Raw genomic sequence first — 26,641 nt, 5'->3', positions numbered from 1 at the left:
CTTTAAGGCTTGTCAGTAATCGGCCACTGTTATGATTGGCTAACGTCATTGCATAGGAAATGGTGTCAACGCCCCCTTGCTATTGCATGCTTTGAGAGTTCCCGGGTGCTATTAAAAATAAACTATCCACTTGTTCCTTACGTTGAGATCCTTCTGATATCTATACAAAGACGAGAAGGAGCTATTTAAACCAAATGCGTCCAAACTTCTGTGTCAGAAGATCAAGGGAAACTTGGTTTCTCATGTCACGACCCCTTTAAAGGCTTCATTTACATTGAGCAACATACAAATAACTTTTAATATTTAGGTGAAATGCATCCTGGGCATGTTTCATGAGATTCATCTTTTTATTCAGCTTTTAAAATGAAAGCAAAGCCTAAAGTCTACATTGGTTTTTATGCATCCATAAGGGTCTGTGTAAAGCATGCCTGACGTGAGATTCGTCACCAGAATAGTACGCGCACAACCTGATTTTTGTAACTGCCTCAACTTTGTACTCCAGGTTTCACATGCGCACTTAATTTGTTTTGCACTAATCAGTTGTTCCACAAGGTGGCAGCACTTGTTTCACAGTAGAAAATGAAAATAAAGAGACGGAACAACAACAGACCGCTGCCTTGACAAGCGCTTGTGTGAGAGACACAACTTTAGTTTAGACGAGTACACGGGTATTTTTTAGCACTCATAACTTCTAGAGAAAAATAGCACAGACACTGTGTACACATACTAAAACAAAGTATGCTTTGGGCTTAATGTTCAGACTCTGTGTAACCAGAGCAAACGTGTATGACTGGTGTTACTGAGCTAAATCGAAAGGTTAGATCTGTGTTGTCAAACCTTTTCTTCTTGAAGTCTTAAAGTAGTTTCTGTTGTGCTCAGATTGGATTCAAGAACATGGAGAACGTGGAGCAGGTTCCTCTGACCCTGGAGAAGGCCGTGCAGCTGGTGAAGGATGTGTTCATCTCGGCCGCTGAGAGGGACGTCTACACAGGAGATGCCCTCAAGATCTGCATCATCACCAAGGAAGGCATTAAAGAAGAGGTCGTGCCACTCAGGAAAGACTGAGACGTCTTCTCTGCCATGCCAAAATTAGCCTGTTTTTTGTTTCCTCCAGCTGCATCCTTCACTCTGCTGTTCTTTTATATTTCTTCTCAAGAATAAATGTTAACCCTGTCGGTGTTGTCTTTCATTAAGCGTTTCGTCAGTTTGAGACAAATGGATTTTCCTGAAAACGTACATTTGCATATTGATAGCGCAAATGGTTAATGTCTAGATGCATTGAAAAAAACAGGCATGGTCAGTTGGTTTGTATCTCTTAATGTTCTCTGAGTGCTTCTTTTCTATATTAAAAACCATAGGATTATATTCAGCTTTGATTTTAACACTTGCAGTCAACTTCAGCAAAAAGCTCAGTATTTTAGAGTTGTGTTCTTAAATACTAGTAATGGCAAAATATTATGTTCCTGTTCCTCCAAAAAAAGTTTTGAATGATAAATCCATTAATTTTGTAATAAAACAGCATATATTTTTTCAGAGTAGCTGTATGCATAACCCCGAAAAAGAAACATATCTCAATCAATTCAGATTTACTGGTATATCAGTTTTCACAGTAAATATGATTTCAAAGCAGACTGAGAACAGTGCCCTGCAAACCCCAGTGAGCTAAAGACAATAAGAATGAGTGAATATTCATGTCATGCTGACTTTCCATTGTACAGAGGCTTCATCATTTTTTGTTAATCCATGCAACCAACATTTGAAAGCCTCATGTTTAAAAAGATGTGATTCATATGGATTTCCTACAATGTCCTTATGAATTTTCATGTGGTAAAGTTTTGGTTACAATTCTCACTTTATCAACCTCATATGATCACTATAAACATTTTTGTTGCTGAACACGTTTTACTGATCATCTAACATTTGACTCAAAGCTAATGTAAAAGGTTATTTGACAAGGCCTATCGAATGCTTGTCATACAGCGCTGATTCACATGCTGGATGCACAACTGCTCAGACTAGTCTTGAAAATATATTAATCTGATTTATTTGTTCTTCATGACTGGTTGTAACTTTTAAGAATTGTTCATTTAGAATTAAGAATTGTAAAAAAAAGAAAATGTCCTTTTTATTTTTATTTAATTCAGTTGAGAATATAAAAATTCCATCTTTTTGTTCATGTGTATTACATAAACACTAGAAAACAATTACGTACGACAATTTTTAAAATAAAATAAAACATCATTATTTAAGATGGTCCAGCTCAGGGTTGTACTCTGTCCTCAGTGCTTTCGGGATTGTTGAGTGTCGTCTGTGTGGCGCTGGAGTCGTGTTGTGTCTCGGCTGTCTCTGGCTGCGTTGTCTTCACAGTTTGACAGTCAATGGGCAGCATCCTCTCAGCTGCTTCAGATGGCTGATTTACTGGTGCCTGTATGTAGAGCTTTCCATCAGCCATGGAGCAGGTCACCGCCTCAGGATTCACTCCTTGAGGCAGATCAAACACCCGTCTGAACTCTTGGCTTCTGGAAGAGTACGAGCCCTTCCCATCCTCCTGCTTCTTCTCGTTCTTTCCGCTGACATGCAGCCTCCTGCCCACCTGTCTGACTGACAGTTCTTCTGGGGAAAAGTCTTTAGTGTCCAGCGTCAAAGCAAAGCCGCTTCCCTCTTTCTCCATGGTGCAGGCGACTGGGTAGATCTCCTGCGAGGGTGGCATCTGCTGGATCTCCTCAAAGATCTTGTGCTGAAGTTTCTCCAGCTGCTCCAGGCTGCTCTTCAGCTCCTGCAGTTGCTCTCCGTGTCTGTAAAGAGATGTGATCTCCAGCCAGAGACTGCGCACTGGCCAGTCCATCCCCATGAATGAGCTGAGGGAAGGCTGGAATCCATGCAGGCTCAACATTTTCAGTGGCTTTTGCTCCTCAGTCGAGTTGTCTCTCTGGTGGCGTCTTAAGGCTTTTAGATTTGACTCCAGATCTGTTAGTGTCTTAGCTTTATACTGTGTGTTCATCAGCACCAGCAAGTTCATGAACTTTCCAGGTTGTTCTGGATTCGTCCATTGGGAGGCAGCATAGAGAGAACTGATGATGCCTCACCAGTCACACTCTCATTTTAGAAGATGACCAATCAACATCTATTAAACTGAATTGTATTTATTTATTTATTACAGGGTCTAAGAGTTCTGATTTGTATAGGTCAGCACTTGGAATAATAGTAGAGTCGAAGTTAAAATGTTGCAATATCAACTTGTTTAACATAAGGAAAAAACACAGCATTGTTATATCATTCATTGACAATAGAGTTGATCTACTTTTCCATAGAGATTCATCTCTTCTGCTCCCATGACGCTCCTTTCAGTCGAGCCTGTAACAAAGTCTTCAACAAAACGTACAAATCTGCAATTCAACCTCCCAACTTCGAAACACGGATGGATAATTGTGACTTACAAACACTCAATGTTATTATTAAGTTATTAACCCTCAATGGTGACTAATAAAGGCTTTTAAGTTAAAGTGTTTTATCAATCCCATTAATTGTCATGTGTAGCTTGAAGATAATTGTAGCTATAATTTACCCATAAACAATTTCATGACGTATTTTATCAAAAGAAATCAGAAATGTTTCTTTTTTAAAATATATTTTTTTATTTCTAGTAATACAATTCATATCAGGATCAGAGGGAGGTGGGTAAGCCATGTAATGTAAGGTAATGCCACAACTTAAACATAGGTGTTCAGATCATCTTTTCTCCTGACAAAATCAATGTAATGACAATATTTCTATTCGTCGAATGCAAGATTTTCCATACTCCAAGCTTGCCGGCTGAACTGGGAGCCCATATCCAGCCCAGATGGTCACTGCAGTCACCAGATCCAGTGTGCATCCAGATCAGATGGTGGATCAGCACCCAGAGACGACCTCTACAGCCCTGAACGTCAGCGGAGACCAGGACACCGAGATGAGCGCCAGAGACAGATCCCCAGTGAGGATTAGACAGCCATCGGGAAAGACCACTGGAACCAGTTGAGCCCTTACAATCTGACTTTGCTGCGGTTGGAATTGAACTGCTGGTTCGTTTGGCCAGAGGAGAACTAACCCCCGACTGAGCCTGGTTTCTCTCAAGGGTTTTTTCTCCTTACTGGTGGAGTTTGGGTTCCTTGCCGCTGTCGCCTCTGGCTTGCTCAGTTGGGGACACTTCGTTTCCAGCGATATCGTCGACCTGATTGCAAAGACACTATTTAAACTGAACTGAGCTGGATGATGACATCACTGAATTCAGTAATGAAATGCCTTTAACTGAAAATATTTTTTTTTATCTTTTCATTTTACATTATTGACACACTATTTTCCTTTTTTGATATTGTGCAGTTGCTCTGACACAATTTACATTATTAAAAGCTCTATATAAATAAAGGTGACTTGACTTGTGTTCATGAGCCGTGAAAATAAATCTAGGAATTATTGGATTGTTGGATTTCAGATCAGTAGGTGTTTTATGGATGGTAACTGTAATATTATTACCGAAATCTTATTAGTAATTAGTTACTGCAAAATGTAATATTATTACTGTAGCTACCCAACATGTTATTTGACAACCAAAAAGTGTCACAACAAATTTTGAACAGTATTTTGTTTTGTTTGTGAAGTGTACTGTCTTAAAACAAATGCCAAGTGCTTTGATATTTCGTTTCTAATGCAATGATATTAAAGCATTTTCTAGCTTGGTTCACTGTATTTTTTATGTACGTAGATGGATATAAGCAATAGAATATTGATCTTATATCATATTCTCCCAGTTATTTGGTGATGGATCAAGAGCTATTAAACTAGAAGATGTCTTAAATAAAGTAGAGATTGAGGTTGTGTCTGAAGATGGCTCATCAAAGGTGTACAGCATGCAGTGAGTAAACTCTCCGGCGGAGCAGCACAGCTGAGGGATCTGACCATAGAGGGAGGACCCTGGCTTCTCTCCAGCAACCTACGACTACTCGTGTGAGTCATTTCAGACCTACAGTCTATTCTCATGGCTGTTCAGATGAAGTCATTGTGCTTCTGTGATTTAGGCTCTGCGCATTGTGACTGCTGTGAGGTGAGAGTCCATCCTCAGACAGCAGACAGGAGCATGCAGACTGCTGTGAATGACACTGCTTGCTCTGAACCCGTGGTGTTAAATGCAGGACAAACACTAATTATTATAAAGGTGACGTCGGGAGATGGCGCCAACACTCAAGTAAGAACTAAAACCTGCCAGTGCCATAGTAAAATAGACAACTCCCCACAAGAACCACTGTGCTACCATGTCTTTACTTTAAACTGTTGTGTTTGATTTCATCTTACATGCATTTTCTTCAAGTAAAATAATAAAAACTAAAAAGATAAAATATTTGATACCAAATTCAGGGAATGTGTTCATTTATTAAAACATTTATTTTAAATGCTCAGCGATGAAGGTGAAACAGGTTCGGCTGACAAAAATGTATGTAAATAAGAAATAACGTAAATTTGAAAGCCTTTCTAAAGACATAGTAAAGATACTGAGTGATCATTCAAATAAAAGTTAATCAGTATTCATCAGTTGTTAAGGCATTTTTGAAATGTTGAGAAAACACTTCCTAAAATGTAAAAAAAAAAAAATTCTGTGTTATTATGGCCAGCTGACTAGTGAATGGTCTCTGTGTCAATGTCCACAAAACTGGAAGACTTTCTAAATGTATATAAGCGGTAGGCTATTTTAGAAAGGAACAAAAAATAATAATTTTGCATAATTTATTGCTATTAGTGTGACCGATATATAATCATGTAATCAATAAGAAAGAAACTAGTGTGATTGAAATTATTTTAAAATGTAATACAATCTAATTACAAGTAATTCATTTTGGACTCTGATTAAGTAATCCAGATTATACACTGTGGTTTAGACTAGACTAGATCTAGATATTGCTTATATTTTCTTCAGCAACCCTTATGACAACTCATGTAGTAAAAATGTAATGTAAATATGATTGATAATTCCCCACATATTAAGATGGTTCTGTTAGTATTTAGTTAATATAATGGCTACTTTTAATACTTGTATGCTATTTTCGGACATCTTACATTTAGCTGTTTCCATTCATTTATTCATTGAAGTGATGCCAAGAAGAAGAAAAAAACCACAAATTCTATTATTTTTTAATAGGTTTACACTGTAAACGTTAGTAGAGAGCCAGTTCCTCTAGCTGTGGCGTTCTGTGATGTGAAAGACCAGATGGAGTTTGAGTGCCCTTTACAAACCCGTGTCAATACACCAGAGGTGAGAGAAACGTTTCTGCGGTCAAACCCCTTCATACATTCAGACATTCCCATTAGCGTGTGTGTGTCATGTTTGTATGCAGTGAACCAAAGACAATATTTTCAGCTCCATATATTGACATGCTGACACGGAGGTCAAAAGTCAATCCGTTCACTGAACGTCCTTTGAGAGAGGGCTGGAAAGATCTGGAGTCAGAGCTCGACCAGAGAATGTCTAACGCTCCTGTCAAATGCTTCTTCTCATATCGTGGTATGAAGATCACTGTAGCCAGATATAAACATTTGTTAACAACACCTTAGCAATCCTATAGCTTTCAAAACTCTCTTCAGTTGCGCCTAAATAATGTTAAAGGGATAGTTCACCCAAAAATGAGAGTTCTGTCATTATTCACTCATCCTCAAGTAGTTCCAAACCTGTATGAATGTCTTTGTTCTGCTGAACACAAAGGAAGATATTCTGAAGAAAGTTTGTAACCAAGCTGTTTTGGGGCACCATTGACTTCCATAGTAGGAAAACAAATACTATGGAAGTCAATGGTGCCCCAGAACTGCTCTGTTCCCCACATTCTTCAGAATATCTTCCTTTGTGTTCAGTAGAACAGAGACATTCATACAGGTTTGGAACCACTTGAGGATGAGTGAATAATGACAGAACTCTCATTTTTGGGTGAACTATCCCTTTAAGTCTTTAATTTCTCTTTCCCTGCTGGTTTCACAGACAGGGCTTAGACTAAACCAGGATTAAGCCATAGTTCAATTAGCACATTTAAGTGATTTTTATAAACAAGCCTTAGAAAAAAAGCATTACAGGTGTTCATCATAAGACAAAACAAAGGCACTGACGTGTTTTAAGATCAGTCAGTGCAAGTTTCTTTCAGTTGAAACAGCTCAGATTTACATTTTAGTCCAGGACTAGGCTTAAGCCTCGTCTGTCAAACCAGGGGTTCAAGTATTAAGTGGAATATACTTAATGTGCTGAAAAGTAGCTAAATAAACCAGCAGACAATGCATTTACAGAACAGAATGTTATTTTAACAACATAAATATTAATCGAAGTTGTACTTTTATTACAAGTCATAATTTTTTATAATAAATATTAAACACAGCAGAGATCATCTACATAAAACAACAGCTCTTAATTTATATCTAGCTGATTGAGGCATAATGATATTGGAATATAATAGCAAACACACGCTACGGTAAATAATGTTAAGCTGTTATCAGTTTATGAAACAGAAGCTTATTTTTATTACAAAAATATATACCCAGGAAAGTTATGGTCATTTTTACTGATCTGACCAGGGTGCATTTCCCAAAAGAACAAACAGAAATAACGACCATAGTTAGCTAACAATGCTTTTGAGAAAGGCACCTCTGATTTGTGTCACAAAGCCCCCGTGTTGAATTTGTCCCCCTCCACCCCCAAAACAAGAAAGACCAGCTCTGAAAAAAGAGCTCCGTGCTTCTCATATTTCATAACTGTTCAGTGTTTTCAACCAAATACTGTTTATTTTAGGTTTCAGACATTTGAATACACTTGTTAAGTAAAACTGGTCGACTGCTTAGTAAACAGTTCTACTCTTTGTCTGCTCTGTTCTGTTGTTTATGAAATCTTTGCATCACTGCAGGAGGTTACAGAAACAAACTGGTACAGAAAGTATTTTGCATCCTCAAGTGCCATGGAAATAATGACTGATCGTACTCTTGAGGTAAGGACAGTACACTGCGTTCTGGATATTTGCGGTAATACAGAATATATAAAACTGCACCTGGTTCTTCCTGCTCAAACAGATTCGAAACTGGGAGAAAAGACTGCAGATGGCATTTGGAGAACATAATGTAGCTCATGCAGAGGAACACGTCAAACTCTACAAGAAAAGACTTCCCAATCCAGGTAGACCTGTCAGAGCCACAAATCCCGTTTCCACCTGTACGGTCTAGGATCGATCCAGACACAGTGGTCCAAAACGCAGTGAGAAAGGCATGTGACCACAATGATTGAAGGAGCACACTGGGAAAGAGTGAAACACAAGTGATTTCATCCTGCGGTGGAGGGTTAGTGGTCTGAATTAACTCAGAAATGTTAAAACACTGACCATAAATGTAGGTTGTAAATTGATTGTAATAGCCATCTTAAGAAACTGGAACCGATTCTCTAGCAAACCTGTGAATAATTATGATGTTGTTGTTTCTTCAGGTGAGGTTATGCGGTATGATCCAGGACAGTCACCTCTGGATCATCTGGAGCAGGCTGCCATCCACTACACTACTGCCATTAAGCTTAAACCCCACGATGCTAAACTGCACAGACACTAGAGGAGCACTACTACACAACAGAGATGTACGGCCTGAAAAAGCAGGTAGGAAATGGAGAAAATAGCTATGTTTCCATCCAAAGATGCAAATTTAACTCTGCGCAAAACTGGAATATAATATAATAATAAATAAATTTATATATACATAATAATATATATTACTATACATAACTATATATACACAGTACACATACATATATTATGTAAACAAAAACTTTTATTTTGGATGCAATTAATCGCGATTAATCACTTGACAGCACTAAATAATTGTAAAGTGAATTTAAAATAATCCTCACTAATGTAATTCCATTATAATGTAAATGTAATTTACAGAATAATTAAACAGAATTTATTTTTTGCAGAAATAAATGTGTTTTTAACAGCGTTACTCTACACATAAAATCTGCAGGGGAAGGGGAAGCGGAAATAAACAACAAAGTCATGAACAGTTAATACCAAAGTGAAACACGTTTTCAGAAAAATGCTGTTTAAGCTTATAACTGCCAGAGAAGTGTGTGTCTGCTACTGTCTGAACAGCTCAAACCCCTAGATGACGTAAGTGTTAAATCAACCAGATTTACTCAACAGTGTGTATATATTAATACCGTTGTCATATGAAGGAGCCATATGCTATAATGCGGGTGCTGACTGTCTGAAATCCCGCAGGCTCTGGAAGATGAGCAGGATCTCGGCCAGGCCAAGTCTGCTGGGAGGCAGGAAGAGATCTTGGCCATCTGCAGGCTTCATGGCTTTCCTGGAACAGAGAACCAGATCAAAACACTCGACATGGAGCTACAAGAACTCAAACTGCAGGGCCAGTCAGCGAAGGCTGATTATGTCCAGACACTGTTCCTCTGGCTGTCAAAAAAAAAAAAAAAAGCTGTAAAGGTGCTTATGTTGCCTCTTTTTTAGACAATGAATCACTAATAGATTTCAAGCATAAAAAGGCATACACAAGAGCTTAATGTTGATTGGCACGGCCTTCTTCGTATTGTTTTTATATTTCAGGTGATGTCCATAATTATGGTGCAGTACTGCCACATACTATATCAGAATGTCAAGCAGAATACTAACTATTTCAAATATTTGATTAATTACATTTGATTCTACATTTCTAACAAATGATTTCAACTGTTCAACTGAAATCAAATCTTTGCACATGCATGAACACTGGCATCTAACAATGCCTTGGAAAAATAAAGCAGTCATATAATAAGCATGTGTCCTATTCCTATTAAAATACACCTTGAATGGTATTTCAAAAACAGTATCATAGCTATTAAACTGTTTCTAATTTTAAATCTGTTTTAAAATTAAATTATTATAATCTTAATTCAAGTGATGAAGTGATTTTTAAAGTCTGACAGTAATCAGTGTTGAGTCCTACTGTAAGGTTAACCCTGCCTGCTTTGAATGTTTCAAAATTATTAACAGTTGAAAACATTTGTTATAAATTTTAAAAAGTAATCAAATGAGTTACATTACTTGAGTAAAGTAATTGAAATAGTTACACTACTTTACATTTCAAATAGGGTAACTTGTAATCTGTAACCTATTACATTTCCAAAGTAACCTTCCCAACACTGATTATATGATCATATATGTTGTTTTAATCCTTGTGCATCAATAAAAAAAAAGTTACACTTAGGTCAATATGGACAAAAATGTCCATGTCAAACAAACGAAGCTTGGGAGCACAGACTTCTGTTTGGTCTCATTTTAAAGGAGACCCATGGCAGATTATTGTTGAAGTATGGCCCAGCAGCCATATCACCCTGTAGCCCAAGACAGGTTGCCTACTGAAGCGAAGCAGGGTTGAGTCTGGTCAGTACCTGGATGGGAGACCTCCTGGGAAAACTAGGTTGCTGCTGGAAGAGGTGTTAGTGAGGCCAGCAGGGGGTGCTCACCCTGCAGTCTGGGTGGGTCCTAGCATCCCAGTATAGTGATGGGGACACTATACTGTAAAAAAGCACCGTCCTTCGGATGAGACGTTAAACCGAGGTCCTGACTCCCTGTGGTCATTAAAAATCCCAGGATGTCCTTCGAAAAAGAGTAGGGGTGTAACCCCGGTATCCTGGCCAAATTTGCCCATTGGCCTCTGACCATCATGGCCTCCTAACCATCCCCATATCTACTGATTGGCTTCATCACTCTGTCTCCTCTCCACCAGTAAGCTGGTGTGTGGTGGGCGTTCTGGCGCAATATGGCTGCCGTCGCATCATCCAGGTGGATGCTGCACACTGGTGGTGGACGAGGAGATACCCCCCTTACTATGTAAAGCGCTTTGAGTGCCTAGAAAAGCGCTATATAAATGTAACAAATTATTATTATTATTATTACAGACGTGGCGTAATGATGGAAAGATGAACAGCGGCATGCTTGTTTTTCCTGCGAAAACCTACCAGTACCACTCAAAACAGAAAACATTATTACAAAATCCTTATTTTGTCTTGCCAGAGGAGAAGTCATTTGGCAGACGCTTTTATCCAAAGCGACTTACAATTGGGGAATACAAGAAGCGATTCATCTTGAAGAGGCAGTCAGACAGAGGAAGTGCTCGTAACACCAAGTCTCAGTCATTGTTCAAATAAGTACAAGCTAGTAAGGGGAGAGAAAGATAGAGGGAAAGATTAAGGTTTTTTTTTTTTTGAGTTTAGGATGAAGTCAAGTACTGCCGAAAGAGATGAGATTTCAGTTGTTGCTTGAAGATTGCCAGGGATCCAGCGTTCCGGATAGGGGTGGGAAGATTATTCCACCAGCCAGGAATGGTGAACGAGAATGTTCTGGAGAGTGATTTTGAGCCTCTCTGTGATGGTACCACAAGGCGTCGCTCACTAGCAGATCTCAGACGTCTGGAGGGGATGTAGGTTCGTAATAGTGAGTGGAAGTAGGAGGGTGCTGAGCCTGTGATGGTTCTGTACGCAAGCATCAGTGTCTTGAATTTGATGCGAGCTGCCACTGGTAGCCAGTGCAAGGAGATGAAGAGAGGTGTAACATGCGCTCTTTTGGGCTCGTTGAAGATCAGTCGTGCCGCTGCATTCTGAATCATTTGTAGAGGTTTGATTGTGTTTGATGGCAGACCAGCCAGAAGAGCATTGCAGTAGTCCAGTCTAGAAACAACAAGGGCCTGGACAAGAAGTTGTGCAGCATGCTCTGTCAGAAAGGGCCTGATCTTTCTGATGTTGTGTAGTGCAAACCTGCAGGAACGAGCAGTCTTTGCAATGTGCTCTTTGAAGGTCAGCTGGTCATCAAAGATTACACCCAAGATTTCTGACCGAAGTTGATGGGGTAATCATTGATGAGCCGAACTGAATCGTGAAGTCATGCCGTAGAGTCGGAGTGGCAGGGAAGACAAGAAGCTCCGTCTTTGCCAGGTTGAGCTGTAGGTGATGTTCTTTCATCCATGCCGAGATGTCCGCCAGGCAGCCTGAGATCCGTGCAGCTACCGTTGGGTCATCTGGTTGAAAAGAGCTGTGTGTCATCGGCGTAGCAGTGATAGGAGAAGCCATGTGCATGTATGATGGGACCCAGTGATGTAGTGATGTAATGACACTATTTTGACAAACTATTTCCCCGTCTAAATACTGTAAAGCTGATATAAAGCCACACAGCTTTATATAAAGCTGCTTTGACACAATTTGCATTGTTAAAAGCGCTATACAAGTAATAGTGACTTGACTTTGACTATTGACAAGCTTACCCCAGACAGCAACATAGTGCTGGCCCAGATCCGGCCCAGATCGTGTGAAATCCATGCGGGCCGGATCTGGGCCGACATTTCTTGCTATCTGGGACTGTTGTGAATCAGGCTAAGGTAAGGAGTTTTATAACACTGGCTGTTATACTTGCCCAAAAATTTATTTGGGATCATTAAAAAAAAAAAAGACTGCAGCTTTAATCTAAAACGTTAGCAAAATTCCTTTGCCATTAAGTTTGTTACAATGCATTATGGTATTATAATGCATGACTGTATTTTTCTTTACATCTGAAGTGCTCTTTGATGCCTATAACACTGGGAATTGGAGTATTCAAAGTCTAGTATGGAACAAAGTGTTTTATATTAGTCTGTTTTCTGTCTGGACGATCTCAGGTCAGGCCGGTGTTTGTTTACAGTTCTTCACAAACATGTTTGTACAGGTTTTATACTGGCTTGGCCCTGCTGCAACAGGAAGAGCGTGCCAGCGAGCGTGAGATTGTGTTGCTCCTACAACAAGGCCTGGAATATGTCATGGCTCAATTCTTTGTCTCACATGATCACAAAGTATATGTAAAAATTCACATTTAGTCACTTTTACGGTTTTAATACAGATATATTTTTTTCAGTTTGTCTTTTTTGCAGACAACAGCAGTGGGACAGTGGATATGGTTGGTCAGTCGTGAATGCTGTTTCTACGGGGTTGTCTCAGTTTGGCGGCTTTGCTTTCCAAGATCTCATCCTCTGACCAGACCATGAGTCCAGAGCAAGTCTATCACATGTATGTTAGACAGACAAACACTTTAAAAGACCTTTGCAACAGTTGAGACTTAAAGGCATAGTTCATCTAAAAATGAACATTAGCTAAAAATGTGCTCACTCTCAGGCCATCAAAGATGCAGATGAGTTTGTTTCTTCATCAGGTTTGTAGAAATGTGTCTCTGCATCAGTGTCTCAGCAATGGATGCTCTGCAGTGAATGGGTGCCGTCAGAATGAGAGTCCAAACAGCTGATAAAAACATCACAATAATCCACACCACTTCAGTCCATCAGTTTTGAGAAGTAAAAACCTGCGTGTTTGTAAGAAACAAATCCATCATTAAGACCATAATCCATAAAAACTTCCTCTGGTATCCAAATCAGGAGAGAAATCTGCACTGATCAAGCACCGTAGAAAAGCCAAAACAGTCAAAAACAGATCTAAACAATTATGTGACCCTGAACCACAAAACCAGTCATAAAAGTTTCTACATCATGAATAAATAATCTTTCCATTGATGTATGGTTTGTTATGATAAGGCAATATTTGTCTGAGATACAACTATTTGAAAATCTGGAATCTGAGGGAGCAAAAAAAATCTAAATATTGAGAAAATCTCCTTTAAAGTTGTTCAAATTATGTTCTTAGCAATGCATATTACTAATCAAAAATGAAGTTTTGATATATTTACAGTAGAAAAATAGATAATTGTGACCCATATAATGTATTTTTGGCTATATCCCAGCGATTTAAGACTGGCTTTGTGATCCAGGGTCACATATGTGGCTGGAAGTTAGAGACGACAAAGTGGACTTTTTCACTGGAGGAATCGTTATTATGGATTATGGACTGGAAACAAGGTTGAAAACATCTTGATGGATTTGTATAGAATACATTTTTGGTTAACGAGTCCAATTTATTTCCCTTTATTATATGTAATAATACACCGCTGTTGTGAATGAGGTATGTAGTTCCCTTGAAATCATATTAAAAGATTGAAGACATATGCTACTAGGAGGAGCTCATGCTGTTTTAAACTGACTGTGATTTCAGTCAGATTCTCCAACATATGACCCCGTTAACGAATGTCTCTAAATAAAGACAACAGTTGGCGTGTGCGTCGGTCTCTGGTGTTCCCACAGCATCTCTGAGCGTGCGGCGCAGGACATCAGCAGGTGTGTGAATCAGGGCGAGGTGCTTCAGAAGCTGAAGTGGGTGCTGCTGAAGGCTCATTTTGCTCTGCTACAAGGCCTCATTCAGCAGCAAAGAGACGGAAAACAGCCCTGGATAGTGAAGAGATGTCAGGCTCTCACAGCTTTGATACGGCTCTCGTCTATCAGCCCCTGTAAGGAGCTTCTGGACATGCAGGAGAAGGTAGATTGTATGTTTAGGAATCGTAAAATACAGCTTTTGATTCTAGTTCTTTAACTGTTTACTTAGAATTACCTTTTATATTTCTGGTTAGGTATGTTTTGAAGCATGGTAGTTGGTTATGAGCTGGTCCTAAGCAACTAGCTCCTACTCAGGACCAACTAAGGACTATCTTAAACCAGCTCAAACCAGCAACCATGCTTCAAAACATACCTAACCAGCATATGCTGTTTTTTTCAACAGGTATTGTATCCCTGCCTGTTACCAAATGTTAAGAAATTCATTTACACAAAGAGGCATGAATGCAATCCATCACTCCTATATTAAGTTAAAATATGACACAAAACATATTTGATTATATTTTATCATTAAATCGTTAAATAATGTCCCTCTGATTTTAGAGCTAGAATTAGGGATGGTATATGGTTAGGACTGTTTTTGGAGACAAATGTTGTTCCAGGATCAACAGGAACGGGGGTAAGAACCACTGAGCTAATCAAATGTAGCTTGCTGAAGAAAACGGCCTGTAGAATAATACTGTAGCCATTATACTAGACAATCATGCTGTGCCAAACATCCAGATCGGAAACGGCTTGTAATCGTACCATGCAGGACCGTATTTTGGAAATGTAGCTTGAACTATTCCTCTCCATGCAACTGTGGTGGACAACACTTATTAAACCGACAACATTTTTGCTTGAGTGCATCAAACCCTTGAATTTCCATCTAGAACCCAAACTCTTTAATGAAAAAGCCTATTATCAAAGGGTTCAAATCAAATCAAACTCAATTCAAGTTTATTTGTATAGCGCTTTTCACGATACAAATCATTGCAAAGCAGAACATTAAAGATTCTACAATATATTAGTAATAGCTTATCAGTGGTGAGTGACTATCTCAAATTGACGTACATATGGCAGAAATGTACAGTAAAAATCAGTTAATGACGTAATCAAACAGACGATGAACTCTATTAACAGCAATGATTATATGTTGCAATCAAACTTATAGCAAAATTTGGTAGTTCTGTATGTTGTTTCAGGGTTGGCATCATCTGAGGTCCTCTATCAAATCAAAGTTATGGTTTAAGCAAGATAGGCAAACTAATGTTATAATTTGACTATATATATGATATTGTCTATTAACAGAAGCATGGCTGTGTGCAGGTCTGTCAGATGGGAGTGCTGGCTTTGCCCCGCTGCAGTCGTGTCTCTGTGTCTGCTGGGATTGGCACAGCTGGCTCAGAGCGACAGTCATGCAGCAGATGAACGAGCTCGGCAGCGCTTACAAACGCCTGCCTGTTTCCAAGCCAGCATTGAGTTAGAAGGCTCCCATCAGACCGGAGAAGCACCCGAGCAACTGACCAGTAAGTACTGTCACTAATCAGCCAAATAAAAAATCATTTACTCACCCTCATGTCAGTTTAGATATGTATTGTTGCGCCCCTTTTTTTAATCCCCATAAATCATAAGCAGTTTCTCAGAGCAGCCGATCACAGAATCTGTTAAGTGTGACATCACACTGGACCAGCCCCGCCCACGACTGTTGATGGACACTGCCGTATTAGCAGAGACCCCGCCCTGAGCGAGCCGCACATAATCCACCACGGTTATCTTCACGCTAGAACATTTAAAAGCATCGTTCAATTAAGAAATGTGTCTAAATTTAGTCCAGAGCAGTAATTTTCTGTTTTTATTTTATTGTTTGGCTCATATTAACAGCGTAGACAGCAGTAGGCACTGTATATTACGCAGCTGCGACTTAAAGGGGCCATATGAGGCTTTTTTAAACATCATTATTTTGTGTATTTGGTGTAACAGAATATGTTGACATGTTTTAATGTAAAAAAAAAAAACACAAGATTTTTCAAATACTGTACATTATTGTAGGTTCTCTATGCCCGCCTCTCTCAAACGCGTCGTTTTCTACAAAGTCCCTCCTTCTGACAAGAGCAGTCTGCTCTGATTGGCTAACTGACACAGTGCATTGTGATTGGCCGAACACCGCAAGCACTCCTTGGAAATGTAACGAGCTTCATCTTTCAAAATAAATGTAAAGACAGTTAATAATGTCCTTAGTTTTACCATCAGTTCAAGCCCGAGAGTGGAACAGAGTCACGTGACAGACACAGTGATGAAGCTCGTATGTGTTTGCACCCAAGCCACGATTAAGAAAGCTAACTCTACTATGATGTGACCCTCTCTCTCTCACACACACATGCGCGCACACACACACACACGCGCGAGTGCAAAACTCTGCATTTAAACAGTCAATAGCAAATACTTAAACTAATAACAAAACAAACATACAGTCGCTGATTCAGAAGCACCAGATTGTCATAGTCAGAATTACCTCCTCTCCTAGGTTCACGAAACTGTCGTCCATAAAATGCGACGTTGTTCTGTTTTATGTCATTTTAATGATTCCTAAATGCATCTATTTTGGAAGGCCAAATAAAGTGCTTTTGCTTTCACCTAGAAACACACAGTGTCTCCCTGACATGGCTGCATTTGGGCAGCATTACACAAATATTTCCACATCGTGACGTAGACATGTGGGGGCGTGTTTGAATGAGCCGTTTTAGGGGGGCGTGGCAGAGTCTTATAAAGAATATCTCTTTGGGTTTGAGACTTTAGTCTTTGCAACTTCAGGGATCTTATCTATGCACAAACAGCTTGTAACACTCCAAAGAGAAAGGAAAACTTGAATTCGCATCATATGACCCCTTTAATATACAGATCTAACATAATGAGCATGTGGCTGGGGAAGGCTTAGTGGCAAATAGGCCACTAAATTGGACAAAAATGCCCCTGCACAAACAAATTAAATCTATTATGTCTGTTGTCAACAAAATTAAAATTAATAGAAAGTGTCGGTGGCATTAAATTAAGAACTGCTCATGTTGCATCGTATTTCATATTAGGCGTTTTTACAATGTTGCACATTATAACCAATCACATGCGATTCTGTTGAGCTTAGGAATGCAATAGCCAATCAGAGGCGTTCAGATGAGTCATTGCTTAAACTCATCAGTTTTGAGTGCGCTCGTTCGCTGACTGAGTTCCGGACTCTCATCATAAACAAACAAAGCAAGAGATTCATTTCTCAGTGTAGACCCCTTCAGTGATCAAAACGATAGTTTTGTTTTTTTGAGAGTGCTTAAACACGTGATAGATCAAAGTTAATGATAAGCACTTTCTGTATAATAATGTATTCGCTGTTTGAATAACCTACAGTATGAAACGTTTCCTTTCCAAGGTTAATTATCAATTTCTAATGTTTTTATAAAACTGTAATCACGTTAAATACAAATTCAGCCCCATTAAACATATTTTATTAGCCTATGACACCCATGTCTGGTTCTTGCCTAAAATGACAGGTTTATGATGTTTGTAGTTAATAGATTTGGCTGCTTTTAGCCTTACCCTGGAGTTGGTTGACTACACACACATACAGCACAGCCTCCTGTACCTTTACAACTAGCGGTTCTTATTCACAAATGATTGGTACTTTGATATTTCTCCCATCAGAGGGAAGACAGGAGGGCATCGGGTCACCAAGAGTGATGGAGCTGGAAAGACAGCAGGCAAATCAAGCATTAAAGCTCAAATGTCTCCTTGTGAAAGCCCTCTTCAGGAGAAACTAATGACTTCGGCAGGTTTGTTCAGACTCTAGGCTCAACTTAAATGGCTAAAAACATGGCAGCCTGTATTGTTTCCTATGTTCTGGGTTCATACTATGACAGTTTATATTCTTCTCAGTGGAGGTTGGCAAGCAGGACAATGACAGTACAGTCCTGACGGCTCTGAATGAGAAGTCCTTTGTGCCGAGGCTAGGCTTAGCCAGGGCTCTGGTGCGAGCCGCCAACTCACAGAAACAAGCCTGTCATTTCTACAAGGAGGTCATTGACATGGCTCCTGAGGTGAGAGTCTGATTAGCACGTAACGACACATTTCACATCACATTAGTGCATTTCACTATTAGTGCATGTGTTTTAGGTGCATGATGCATACATTGAGCTGGCCAATCTGCTGCTGAAGGACGATCCTCTGGCTGCTGTGGACGTTTACAGTAGATTCCCGCTCAAGCCTGTCTGCGAACAAACCTTTGACGATGCCTTCATAACAGGAGAGATTGTGCATATTCTGATGAAACATGAACTATATGAGCATCCTCAGCTACTGCCCAACCTGATAGTGCATGGAAAAGTCATGGGACTCGGTACAATCTGCTCTTACTTCAGCTATATATCCATTTATTTATGAAATTTGTACAAAATCTTTTACAAAATTTAGCTTCAATCTGAGTAATGTTAGTGCTGAAATGAAAACATTCTGCTTTTGTATTAAAATGATGTCTTGACAAATATATTGAAGCACTTGAAGGGAAGTTCATGACCAGTCTTCTGAGGACAGTTTACGCTGGAATTCATGACAAATCAGTGGATGATGAGGAGCTGCAAGACTTCTTCAGATTCAAGTGTTGGATATGAATTTTTTAGTTTGGAAGTTTAAATGCACTCTGAATATTTAATAGATGCTTTGGTCAAAATCAATTCCGGCATTGTGTGGCATATATTATTTGTCAGTGTGAAACAAGATATTCATCAAGAAAAATGTAAGATGGGATGACAGGGAATTGACTGGATCTTGAGAAGTGGGCATTAAAGAAAGAGAGGAGGAAGTGTGACATGAAAACACGCCATTTAAATTATTACAGTTTGATGAAAGACACAATGTGTATTTATAATTAGATTATTTTTGTCATAAAGTATCTTCACCATGGTGTTTGAGGCCTTCACTTTGTGCATAAGAACACAGGCTAATATCACAAAGAATTACTGTTTTCTTAAAAAAACAAAAACTCAAATATAATTGCACATATGGACTTAAGATATACCTGTGGCATGTAAACAGTCATCAGATATTCCAATCTGTTTGGGAATAACAGCAGAGATGTGAAGTTCAGTCAGACTGTGTTGAGTTTGGTCACAATGAGGACTCGTACAGACTGGTCAAATGAAGAGCAAACACAGAGGCCCTGTTTATCCGGGCTCCAGTCGAGACTGGAAATGGGTTGTGTGGAGAGAGTGACGTTCTGCAGGAGATTCACCGAGCCAGCGACGCCCATGTCTACATCATCCGCACCCTTTTCAGTCCTCTGGGCTGGATACTCACTGTGACAATACAGAAACAATCATCCATCAAAAAGGGCACAGTAAGAATATTAACAAAGAAATATGATCTCAAAGAAATCACTTACTATTTCCATAGATGCAGATTACCGGCTCCACCGGCTGTCATGAAGATGTCGCGGTTTTGAGGCAAATGCCTCACTTGCCATATTGTAGACTTGTGAGCCTGAAATACAGAAAGCAAATGCTAAACACTCTCAATAGAGTATTAATAGTAAGGGGCCGTTCACAGTTTTTCTATGTAAACGTGCGCTAGACGGGCGTGTATGACCGTTGCGCTCGCATCTTTTGCAGCATCTCGCACATGAGTGGCGCGTTTTTAAGACGACGTGTCAAGTCAAAAGCTCATCAATGTCAGTATACAAAACAGTGGACCAATCAGAAGACCCCGGAGAGTGTTGCAAGCTTTTGTGTAACTGATTTAACAGTAAATGTGCAAAACAATTATTTAGTATGCAAAAGCTTTATATATCATAAAAGTGTCCCTTGTGACTCGTGCGCTACAATCCAAGTCTTCTGAAGCCTTGGTGTGAGGAAATTCAGTGCAAATTCTTCTTTATAGGTTTCAAATATTTGTTATTATATATTGGTTTGAAATCTTACAGTTATATGGCTTTAGAAGAATAAATATAGTGCACAAATCTTATATCACACTTTTATGCTGCTTTTGCATCATTTTTAAGCGTGAAACGGCTAAAAACACATCTCTTCCCTCTTTGTTTGACCCTCTAACTCTAGCGCTCTCTATTCTAAATTTATTTTATCTATCTTCTTTTTATTTAAAAAAAACAACAAAACACATTTGACCCGCATATTTATTCTCTAACTGCTAGCTTAAAAAAAAACAAAAACACACAAAAAACCTTGCTACGTGTACTGCGTTAGGCTAACCAAGACTTGTCATAGCGCTTGCATGTTGTTGCTCTTTTGCTGGTTTTGATTGCTTCTAATGTCCTCATTTGTAAGTTGCTTTGGATAAATGACTAAATGTAATGAAATCTTCAGTGCTCAGTTATTGTAACTGCATGAAGGCAAGTGAAATTGTCAAGATCATTCTGCACAATAAATAAATCAAAACCAAACAGTTACTATTCCCTTCCATTAAGGATCCTACTCCGTTTAAGCGGAGCTGAGTCTGGCCTACCTTTTCCGACACAGAAGCGAAGCCTTTGGAGGGGTGCTGGGTCCTCATGTCAAACACATGAAACTTGCCCTCTAAAGATGTCGCCACTAGTTTGTTCATGTTGATGTCTTTTCTGTCAAATTCAAGAGAACACACCTGCCAAAGACAAAAAACACACAGAAGTTTTTATCTGTTACACTGCATCTACTCAAAACTAGATTGCTCCCACTATAATGAAGCAGCTCTTTCCACCGGACGGAAACCCTGCTTCTATTCCTGCTCAGACACTTTACAACCCCTGGCCATCTGAAATTGAAATCAGATCTGATTTCACCCTTTATTTTGAACCATATTTATTCACAGGCAATGTTCACATGGATTTCAGATGAGAGTGAATGACTAGATGCCACTGACCAGGTGTTATCTGTAGATGAAGTGTACTTCTGAGCACACAGCAGATTGCTCTCTGGTTAGTGAACACTCACTGTCTACACAGGCAGCTAGACAGCACTGCTTAGGTGTCCAGAGGGGTTTAATAATGGACACTGAAATAGTTTTGAGGAAGCAACATGCAGAAATCAAAGGTAGCGAGCAACGAGCAAAATCGGTGTTGGGGAAAGTTACTTTTAAAAGTGATGCATTACAATATTGTGTTACTCTGTAAAAAAAGTAATTTAGATAACTATTTTCTTGTTAATTTAATGCATTACTTTACTAGTTAATTGAAATAGTAATCTGATTATGTAACTCGCATTACTTGTAATGCATTCCCCCAACACTGATCAAAATATATGGCAGTTGAAGACGGTTGAGACGTTAAATGAATCGATACAGCTGGTGGTGGGGGTTTATATGAATGCATCTCTGAGAGGAACTGACTGTCTTCAGAAAAGTTTAGATGGTATTTTTTTTCATCTTGTCTCTGTATAATGCACATTAAATCAGTGTTTAAGTTTTGTCTGTTACACGGCAGTCAAGGAAACGCTGTATTGCTGCTGTTCCTTAAGCGCCACCTGCGGTCAGAGACTGAATCTGCATGCTAAGTCAGGCCGTCTGCAAAGCTAAAGTCAGACCATTCTGAGATTTCTAAATTATACATCTACTTTAAATCCAAAACTGCTCATGATGCACGTCTGCAGCATCTTTGTTTGGATTATGATTAAAATGCAGTGCTTGCCTCTAACTGTAAATGGAAATAGCAAAGGTAAAGCCTTAGTTTTTTAATATGACGAGATTTCTGCTATTTGTGTTATTTATTAGATTTTTTATTTAGTTTTGTTATTTGACATATTTTAATTTCCCCAAAAGATGTGCAGCATTTTGTTTGAGAAATAATGAAAGGACACCTTTTTCATATTTAATGACTTAAACCGCTCTTTTTTTTTTTAAATGTAAAAAAAAAATCATACCTTGAAATAAATTAAATCGCATCGCAATTGTGAATCGTTACATCCCTAATCAAAGGTCATCCAAGTAAAATGTGTCTCACCCACTTACCCCGTTTTTGATGTTTGTCTCCCATCGTAAAGACATATTTCTGAGATCAAATAACTTGATGTCACCATTGTCGTAGCCAGCACACACACAGCGGTCCTGGTCATTGAAAGCGTGACCTGGAGATAAAACATGCTTTTAAACAGATTTGATTTCAAGTTCAAGTTCAAGTTCAAGTTGAGCTTTATTGTCATTCCGCTACATGTGGGGACATGCAGTGGAACGAAATGTCGTGTCTCGCAGGACCACGGTGCTACATAAATACAGACATTACAACAATGAAGTAAGAAAAAACACTATAAACCTATACACTACTAACAGATTTAACTATAAGTATACTATATATAAGTATTTACCCTATACAAACTAAAAGAATAAAGGATAAAAAATACAACTATACGAATGCTTCACATAAATATTATCCTATACAAACTAAAAAATAGAAGACAAAAAATACAAACTGTACATGTGCAAAGAGAGACATTTGAGTCAGCAGCTGGTTGGGGAACAGTGCAGGATGATTTGTAGTGCAAGAGCATGTAAACATAACATACATATATTGCTGAGTTTTTTGTGAGATTGTGCACACGCAGCAGTGTGTGTAAGTGTCCATAGTGCACCTAGTGTAAAGTGTGAGTGTCCATAGTGCACATAGTGTAAAGTGTAAGTGTCCATAGTGCACATAGTGTAAAGTGTGAGTGTCCATAGTGTAAAGTGTCCATAGTGCACATAGTGTAAAGTGTAAGTGTCCATAGTGCACATAGTGTAAAGTGTAAGTGTCCATAGTGCACATAGTGTAAAGTGTAAGTGTCCATAGTGCACATAGTGTAAAGTGTGAGTGTCCATAGTGTAAAGTGTCCATAGTGCACATAGAGGAGAGTGTCCATAGTGTAAAGAAAAATAAGAATAAAATAAATAAAAAAATATATAAAAGTTCCATACAGTCATTTGAAATGACATTCTTTGATTTCCCTTGAAGTATATGAGGGCCTTAAACTTCAGTCACTGAGCCAGCTTCTGCTCCTTTTGACCAATGAACTTCTGACTTTCCAGTTGTTTGTGACTGGTTATATCAAATGATGGTTATAGAGACTGCATTCAGAAAGGGCATTAAATGCAGTTGTTTTAGAATTTTATTATTTTCAATGATGCTTAAAGGCCTGGAAATGACCATTTTTGACCAATACAGTAGGGCTTTTCACACTTGAAATAGTTAACCCTGGGGAAACAGAATCCAGGGTCATCTCGCTTCATGTTTCACCCAGCTCATAATTTACCTTTGGTTAGCAATGCATCCTGGGTATTCATAAACTGACGTTTCCCACAGTACATTCCTCAAACCCGGGTTAACGTGCTTATTTGCCACGTCAGTGTTATTGACCTGGTTATGTATCAGTTCTAGCATAATCCTCATTTTAAACACTGCAAACTGTACTGCCATGTTTTTTCTTGAATTGACTTTTCAGACTAAAAAAAAACGGTTCAGAATGACGATAACTAGAGGTCGACCGATATGGGTTTTTCTCTGGCCGATGCCGATATTTAGAAATCAGGGCAGCCATTGGCCGATATATGATGGCAATTTTTTTGGCCGATATGTTTGGCAGATTTTCTTTCCTTCTTTTTTTTCCCCCTTCATCTCAGGGATGTTCATTTTTTTCAGTAATTTATCAAAATATTTAAAACGGTTTGCTGCATGGTTAAAATATGCTGTGCGTATAAAAAAAATAGTTTTTTAGAGAGAGAGAGAGAGAGAAAAGTCACATATAAGTCGCATTTTATTATTTCATTCAGAAATAGGCCTAATGCCGACGTGAAATGTTTACAAACATTATAATAAACACTGTAAACATAGCTAGGCTATTTTAGTTCTCCTCACTCCACAACAAATCCTTTCAATTAACAGTATTTAGAAAAGAACAAGAATTAAAAATATAAGACGCTAGCTATAAACGACAAGCCAGAACGAATTCATTTAGGCTAAAACGAAACTGAAACCAACGTTGGGTCTCTCATTTGACACAAAATCAAATGTTTGCGTATTCGCGATGTATTTGAATGGATCAGAGTAATATCGCGTCCACATCGCAGGCTTTGTGATTAGCAAATCACAACATCTCAAATCGTGATTGCATTTCGATTAATCGCACAGCCCTACCAGGTAGTTCTCTCTTCAAAAAGTTAGCAGGCAGAGGGGGACATCACAGGGTTATCCAGTGCGCCAGTGGAATGGCAAACTGCTTGCCGCACGAGGCAGCATCACGTGTTGCTTGCAGACGCGCCTGTATATTAATCGGCCTAATTTGCAGCATAATCGGCCGATGCCGATTAATTAAAAAATGCCAAAAATCGGTCGACCTCTAACGATAACCCAGGGTTAAGCACACTATGAAAAGCCCTCATGATATTTTGAGATTCTGCATGACCACGAGAACTCAGAATGAGAGTAAAACATCAAAACAAACCTTTATTCCCATGTTTTAATGGGACACCTACAATATGAGTCACAAAAACACCCACCGAAAGCAACGGTCCAGCAGTCTCTCTTGGTTTCTCCCTCCATGGGCTCCATGTTCACCACAGGTGTGTCTTTCTGCCTGGAGTCCCACACTTTGACTGTGCCTGTTAATAAAACCACACACATGTGATTATCAAATTATCATTATCCGATGAGAACAAACTAAACATGAAGTGAGCTGGAGGATGAAATTACTGTCTCCTGTAGAGCTGCTTCTAGCTGAAATGAATTTGTTTCATAACAAAAGCATTTTCCACATTTTTTGAACTGAACTGACTGGAGCTGAGCAACAACACTACGGTCATTCCTCAGCTGCTTTGAAACTAACTGTACTGCATAAAGCACCATCGAAAGAAATTAATAAAAATCCAACATTGAGAACAAACACTTTCAGTGTCAATTCCTAGTCAAATAAAGTACACTGTCCATGTATGCTTCATCAAATGTGGTCCTGTTTTCAAAAGCGATGTGCAAAGTAAGTCTAGTCACCATCTCGGCTCCCAGTGACGATCTCAGGGGCCCCGTCACCGATGCCCAGTCCCCCCACTCCATCAATGCTGTTGATGATCTCCGTGTGTGCTTTCACCGAGTACACCGGGCTCTCCGGCACCTCCAGATTCCTGCAAAGCATGGTTTGATCTCAGATCGCAGATTGCCGGAAACACGGACCAAAACCACAAAACAGCCAAACGTTATCCTACCAAACATTCAGACTGCCGTCAAAGTCTCCCGTGGCCAGATGCCTCTGCTGGAGAGATGCGGCTCCAAACGTCCCGCACTTGATCGGCTTGGCTTTTTCTATCTGGAAGAAAGAGCAGGTTCATAAAACATAGTGCTGTCAAATGATTAATCGCATCCAAAATAAAAGTTTTGTTTACATAATATGTGTGTGTACTCTGTATATTTGTTATGAATATACAAACACATGCATGTGTATGTTTAAGAAAAATATGTTTATATAGAATATAAATTATATGAATACAAATATATACATGTAAATATTTTCAAAACATATACTAGATTTGTTTGTACTTATAGTATACACAGTGCACGTTATGTAAACAAAAACTTTTATTTTGGATGCGATTAATCGTGATTAATCATTGGACAGCAGTATTTATAAAACACCACATACATGTTCTTTGATGAACAAATATGGAAATAGTTTCACATTATTTAATTCATGATAAAGATTATTTGCACACTACAACTGCCAAGTGAATGAATAAATTAAATAAGTTATTTGCTGTCAAAAATAGCCCCCAAGACAGACAAAAATTTTGAACTGATCAGTTCAACTAAGTTTAAGACATTTTACTTTGTGTCTCTGAACGTGTTATTAATAATTACATTTTTAAAAGCTCGTTTAGGCTATGATTATATATCACGAGGAGACCGTGTAAACAAACCACTTCGCTGTTGCCATGACAACCAGGCGTTAGGAGGATAACGCTAATGAAAGCGGCTAACGCTAATGAAAGCGGCTCGGTCTGCACATGTTAACGTTAAATAGCTCTGACCTCTCTGACCAGCTGCAGCTCGCCGTGCTGGATCTCGTAGATCTGCAGGACTCCGGTTCCTCGGGCGAAGTTTCCCATGCAAACAAACTTAGCGCTGCAGGGAATCCACCTGCTGTCAAACACCGTGTAGTTCAGACTCTTCTGGATGTGCGCGATGATCTGAGGCTTCTCGAGCGCCGCCGACATACTGCTTTAATTATCAATTCAATTAATAATCAGCGGAACCCTGTCAGGAGAGATCACAGTACTGCTGCTCTAACTCTAACTGCTCGTGTGTTTCCCGACAAGGACCCTCCCGCAACACATAGCTGGCCTACTCCTAGCCTGAGCAAAATCAACGGCAAATCTTTGCCATGCGGATAGACTAAAC

At 39.2% G+C, this 26,641-nt stretch overlaps 3 protein-coding genes across 5 annotated transcripts in view; 1 reads left to right on the top strand and 2 right to left on the bottom strand.

Annotated features, from left to right (window-relative positions):
- Window positions 1-1,175, top strand: part of LOC306884138 (proteasome subunit beta type-1-like) — a 4,488-nt gene extending 3,313 nt beyond the window's left edge. Inside the window, exon 6 of the mRNA XM_079439828.1 lies at window positions 880-1,175. Coding sequence (XP_079295954.1) covers window positions 880-1,065 — 186 coding nt within the window. The 3' untranslated portion in view covers window positions 1,066-1,175. The remainder of the gene's footprint in view (window positions 1-879) is intronic.
- Window positions 1,176-2,260: 1,085 nt separating this feature from the next.
- Window positions 2,261-2,893, bottom strand: LOC306883832 (heat shock protein 30-like; the record flags this gene model as incomplete). Its single annotated transcript, XM_079439323.1, has 1 exon — window positions 2,261-2,893. One exon carries the CDS (start codon window positions 2,891-2,893, stop codon window positions 2,261-2,263), a length of 633 nt encoding a protein of 210 aa, XP_079295449.1.
- Window positions 2,894-8,798: 5,905 nt separating this feature from the next.
- On the bottom strand, window positions 8,799-26,613 carry LOC306884396 (dynein axonemal assembly factor 10-like). 3 transcript variants are annotated; one of them, XR_013785434.1, is made up of 9 exons: window positions 26,272-26,573; window positions 25,453-25,553; window positions 25,241-25,371; window positions 24,754-24,855; window positions 22,237-22,352; window positions 20,761-20,895; window positions 19,685-19,782; window positions 19,322-19,598; window positions 8,799-9,351 (listed from the first exon to the last, which is right to left on the bottom strand). XR_013785434.1 is itself a non-coding variant. In XM_079440212.1 (8 exons), exons 1-8 carry the CDS (start codon window positions 26,455-26,457, stop codon window positions 19,391-19,393), a joined length of 1,077 nt encoding a protein of 358 aa, XP_079296338.1. In that variant the 5' UTR covers window positions 26,458-26,613; the 3' UTR covers window positions 18,652-19,390. The 3 variants fall into 3 exon arrangements, 1 of the variants encoding a protein (XP_079296338.1); XR_013785435.1 differs by lacking the exon at window positions 8,799-9,351 and adding an exon at window positions 17,741-18,539; XM_079440212.1 differs by lacking the exon at window positions 8,799-9,351 and having other exon boundaries at window positions 18,652-19,598; window positions 26,272-26,613.
- Between the last annotated feature and the right edge of the window lie 28 nt (window positions 26,614-26,641).

Source organism: Barbus barbus (assembly GCF_936440315.1).
Source record: "Barbus barbus genome assembly, chromosome: 18".
Taxonomy (NCBI): domain Eukaryota; kingdom Metazoa; phylum Chordata; class Actinopteri; order Cypriniformes; family Cyprinidae; genus Barbus; species Barbus barbus.
The sequence above is the reverse complement of the archived record's forward strand: the minus strand, read 5'-3'. Positions and strand labels throughout refer to the sequence as shown.